Source organism: Mus caroli, chromosome 16 (assembly GCF_900094665.2).
Source record: "Mus caroli chromosome 16, CAROLI_EIJ_v1.1, whole genome shotgun sequence".
Taxonomy (NCBI): domain Eukaryota; kingdom Metazoa; phylum Chordata; class Mammalia; order Rodentia; family Muridae; genus Mus; species Mus caroli.
In genome coordinates, this window is record NC_034585.1 from 85,625,495 (window position 1) to 85,630,460 (window position 4,966).

General features: G+C 55.6%; 1 protein-coding gene across 1 annotated transcript; it reads left to right on the top strand.

The window, feature by feature from the left end:
• The first annotated feature begins 238 nt into the window (after positions 1 to 238).
• Olig2 (oligodendrocyte transcription factor 2) lies at positions 239 to 3,416 on the top strand. Its single transcript, XM_021185514.2, has 2 exons — positions 239 to 384; positions 1,094 to 3,416. The coding sequence occupies exon 2, from the start codon at positions 1,149 to 1,151 to the stop codon at positions 2,118 to 2,120; it is 972 nt and encodes a 323-aa protein (XP_021041173.1). The 5' UTR covers positions 239 to 384; positions 1,094 to 1,148; the 3' UTR covers positions 2,121 to 3,416.
• Positions 3,417 to 4,966: the final 1,550 nt, after the last annotated feature.

The window sequence follows — 4,966 nt, forward strand, 5'->3', positions numbered from 1 at the left end:
CTTCAGCTCGCCCTTTCCTCTCCCTGCCCAGGTCCCTCCTCCCATCCCTCCTCGCGAATCTCTCTACCGCGGGCGCCCATTGGCTGTATGCTGAGAGGAGGCGTGTGCCGGGCCGGGCGGGTTTCATTGAGCGGAATTAGCCGGGTGACATCAGCTTCGCAGCCCCTCGGGCCAGCCCAGCTCATTGGCGCCTCTGCCCCTCCAGGAAAAGCACATTGTTCCCGCCCCCGCCCGGACCACCGCCACCGCCGTCGCCGCTGCCTCCACCCAGCTATAAAAACCAGCGGAACCCCGAAAGGTGTGGATGCTTATTACAGACCGAGCCAACACCAGCGCCCAGAGCCAGGTTCTCCTCCGCAGCGAGCACCTCAAATCTAATTCACAGTAAGTGTCCCCGCCCCTTAACTGCCCCAGCCTAAACCCCGAAGACCGACTTCTCCAAAGTGGCTAGGATTTAGGATGCACCCTTCGTGCTGGCCTACTGGCCGAGATCCCGCCCCAGTGGGTACTAGTGACTGCCTGAGTGTCTACACTTACCGCTGCACCCCAGGCTCCAATAACTCCTGTTGAGAGTCCGCACGCTAGCCGCGCGGTCGTAGAACCAGCGCTTGGAATGTGAACCAATGCGTGTGTTCACGCTTGCCCGCGTTTGCTGCGTGTGTAGATGGCCTTAAAGGCGAATGCGTCTGAGCACCAGATAGAAAATACTTCTCTATTCAGATCTCCGGTCCAGAGAAAAGTCCTCATTTATTCCAGGCCGGACTGAAGAAATAAAACCTCTAGAATGTCCCTCATTGAGGGCCACCCAGGAGACACTGAAATAAAGTAACCGGTGGATGAGCGTGGGGAGGAGAGAGATTTATTAGGGTCACTTGCATGCCCCGGGCTGCTAGAAGGCCAGACTGCCGCGGCATAGATGCCAACCACCTTTGCGGGTACCTTGAGCTGCCGTGCAGGCGGGGAAGGCAATGTCTTACTTCTTTCCTCTCTCTCTCTCTCTCTCTCTCTCTCTCTCTCTCTCTCTCTCTNTGTGTGTGTGTGTGTCTGTGTCTGTGTCTGTGTGTCTGTGTGTCTGTCTGGTTCTCTCCTCAAGTTCGGAAGGTTGAAAAAAGAAGGATCCTTCGAAAGCTTAGAACATCCCTGGGGCCATGGACTCGGACGCCAGCCTGGTGTCTAGTCGCCCGTCGTCCCCAGAACCCGATGATCTTTTTCTGCCCGCCCGGAGCAAGGGGGGAAGCAGCAGCGGCTTCACAGGAGGGACCGTGTCCTCGTCCACGCCGAGCGACTGCCCTCCAGAGCTGAGCTCCGAGCTACGAGGGGCCATGGGCGCGTCAGGCGCGCATCCCGGGGACAAACTGGGCGGCGGTGGCTTCAAGTCATCTTCCTCCAGCACCTCCTCGTCCACGTCGTCGGCGGCCACGTCTTCCACCAAGAAAGACAAGAAGCAGATGACTGAGCCTGAGCTGCAGCAGCTGCGCCTGAAGATCAACAGCCGCGAACGCAAGCGCATGCACGACCTCAACATCGCCATGGACGGCCTGCGGGAGGTCATGCCTTATGCGCACGGCCCGTCGGTGCGCAAGCTCTCCAAGATCGCCACGCTGCTGCTGGCGCGAAACTACATCCTCATGCTCACCAACTCTCTGGAGGAGATGAAGCGGCTGGTGAGCGAGATCTACGGGGGACACCACGCCGGCTTCCACCCGTCGGCCTGTGGCGGGCTGGCACACTCGGCGCCTCTACCCACCGCCACGGCGCACCCCGCGGCCGCCGCGCACGCCGCGCACCACCCGGCCGTGCACCACCCTATCCTCCCTCCCGCAGCCGCCGCCGCCGCCGCTGCCGCCGCCGCCGCAGCGGTGTCCAGCGCCTCTCTACCGGGCTCCGGGCTGTCCTCGGTCGGATCCATCCGGCCTCCGCACGGCCTGCTCAAGTCACCGTCGGCAGCCGCAGCCGCCCCTCTCGGAGGCGGGGGTGGAGGCAGCGGTGGCAGCGGTGGCTTCCAGCACTGGGGCGGCATGCCGTGCCCCTGCAGCATGTGCCAGGTGCCGCCGCCGCACCACCACGTGTCGGCTATGGGCGCCGGCACCTTGCCGCGCCTCACCTCCGACGCCAAGTGAGCCGGCCAGCGGGGGTGCGTTCTGGAGAGCCGAGGGCTGCGGAGCAGCGCGGACAGGCCAGCGCTGGGGCTCCGGGGCTCTGTTGCAAGAAGGGGAGCTGAACCACGGGCTGGGCCTAGGGGATTATGGGGAGTCGAATATCTGGGAACCGAAGCAATGGGAGCATTTGGAGCGATGGAGAGAGGCGCGTTCGCTCCAGAACCTGGTTGACTCTTTGGCTGAACACTCCGAGGGTCTGGGAGGCGCCATTGTACAAAACGGTCACGACGCGCGGGTACTTTCATCCCTGGAACTTCCTGCCTGCACCCCCAGGAAGTCTAAAAACTAACTTTCCGGTGTACAAAGATTGACTCCCTGTCTGGGCTTAGACGAGAGGCAGAGCACTGCACTTGACTCCTTTCCCCCCACTTCAGGCGGGGTAGGAGACTCCCAGGAACCGCCCTGCAGAAGCGACCTCTGGGCCTCACCCTGCAGGTTCATCCCTGGCCCAGGGCCAGGCACTAAGTTAGTAGACGCTGGCGTGGGTATCAGAAGCACTTAGGGTCCTGTGGTCTCAGAAGTGTGGCCTTCCCTCCTGTTGTCTCTCCTGTTGATTTGTGGTTTCCTAACAAATCTGTGAATGTTCCTTTTCAGAGCACAGGAGCAAGCTTTACAGACGCTTAAAATAGCACTTGTGGAATGGAATAATCCCAAATGGATATGGGACTGAATGCTTTTTAGGTCTTATTTTTAAATAGAACTCCCCCCCCATACACACACACACACTCACGCAACACACATTCTAAGCACACATAAATTGGTTTCTTACCCGACTGGGGACGCTGTTTTTTGGTACCTGGGGGCTTGACAGAAGAACAACATCAAAAGTTGCTGTGAATATAGTTTGAGTTATTTGGGAGGGGGTATTCTGTTGGGTTTTTAATAATTTCTTGTGTGTGTAAATATAATATCAACGAAATGCGCGATGCTAAGCTCTTTGTTCATGTGACTACCCCCTCCGTCTAAGCCCGCTGTTTTCTTTCTGTGTCGTCGCCCCACCCCCACTTTTGCCACTGTTAACACGAGGGGCAAACCCCTTCATGCGCGCTCCCTGGCGCGACCTGCATTACAACGTGGGCTTTACTGCGCCTGCCTCCTAACCTTCCACCTCTCCCGCGCTGCCCCTGCAGAGTGTATCTATCACCTGTTTTATTTTTGTAAAGAAAAAGAAGTGCTAAATAATATTTATTACTTGTTTGGATGCATAAAACGAAACAAATGATGGAGTGTTGAGATTTTAAATAAAATTTAAAGCAAGTCAGGTGTTTTCAGTTTGTGTGAGGGAGTTACGGGGGAGGAACAAGGAGACGCTAGGGACAGCGATTCCTCTGGGGACGGATTTGTAGCTCGTTTTGCTGGCTTAGCCACGGAGAAAGATAAGGGATTTTTACTACTCCCTCCCTCCCCCCCCCCAACACATGTTTTCTTTACAAGAGCACGCTCTGCGGATGTGTATCACAGCTTTCTTGTGCTTTTTTATTTTGCACGCCTAATTGAAAACTCCTTTTCTCCTTCTAGTGAAAATAGAGTTAGTTCAAGAATGAATTTTCTTTCCAGGAGTGCCGAACTTTGGACCTTCAGGTCCAGGGACCGAGCCTCTGCCGAGGTTCTGGGAGCTCTAACAAAGCCCTCTTCAGACAAGAATTTCTTTTCTCTAAGCTCAGGAGCGTTCACTGGGCCCCATAGCACCCTTGGATTCAGCTGAACCGACTCTTGAGTCCCGGTGTACAGCAAAGCCTGGGAATTTTGTGCAAAGCTCTGCAGGGGTGTTTGATGAGGATTCACCAGCCTCTTCCATCCTTTCTCAGCCTGCCCGCCCGCCCGCCACCGGCAAAGGGTGGGCGCTGGGAACCTTCCTGGTTTTAGAGGCGACTCTCTTACGGGGAGCCCTGTGGATTTTTCTGGGGCAACTTCTGTCTTTTCACAGTCACTGAGTGTCTTAGAATACTAAACAGTGGTGTAAAGGTAGGGTTTTACTCTCAAGAGAGATTCTAAGAGACAAATTTTAAAGCTTCAGTTTCCTGGATAAAAGTTGAAGCAGATTCGGTTCCAGTTGCCCCTCTGTCTCCAATCTCTGAAATGTCAGCCTGATGCTGGGCATCAGATCCTTTAACAGATGACATGTTGGGTGACCACTGGCAGACTAGACCTAGACTTGGAAATGGAGAGTTCTCTTTGTTGTTTGTTTTGTTTTGTTTTCCTCCCCGCTGGGCTGGTTCAGGAATGCATTACTTGAAGGAAGACCTTCTGTGGACCCATAGGCTAGCTCTGGGACAAGAACGGCTCCTTCCTCCAGTGGGTAATGACTGTCTGCTAGCCAGAACTTCAGGCTCTGGTGCGCTCAGAGTGCTGTGGGTCCTACCTTGCTTATCACAAAGGCCTTCATTTGTTTCCTCCTTAAGACTAGGAGGCAGATGCGGTTCCTGAAGGAATGGAGAAAGGAAAGAGAAGACCAAGCTCAAGAAAAGTCAGGGTTCAGCAGGTCTGGTCCTGTTTGTTCCAAAATCCCACTGAAAATCAAAGTCTGGTGTTTGAGACAGAGTCCAGCCCCCCCCACCCCCCCCATGCAGACACATACCCAGGGATGCTAGGAAGTGGGAAATCCCCAGCACTAAGCTAAGAACCTGGAGGGCTGTGGTGGGGAATGGCACAGTGTCTGAAGCTTGTTCACCCAGCGGTGCTCTGCAAGCCTCTGCCCAGGCCTTAGGCACAGAAGGCAATTGTGACAACGAAAGAAATCAAATCTGCTTTGCCATCTCTGTCCCTAAGTATCTTGGAGGGGTCCATGCTAAGAACCTCCTCGCCCC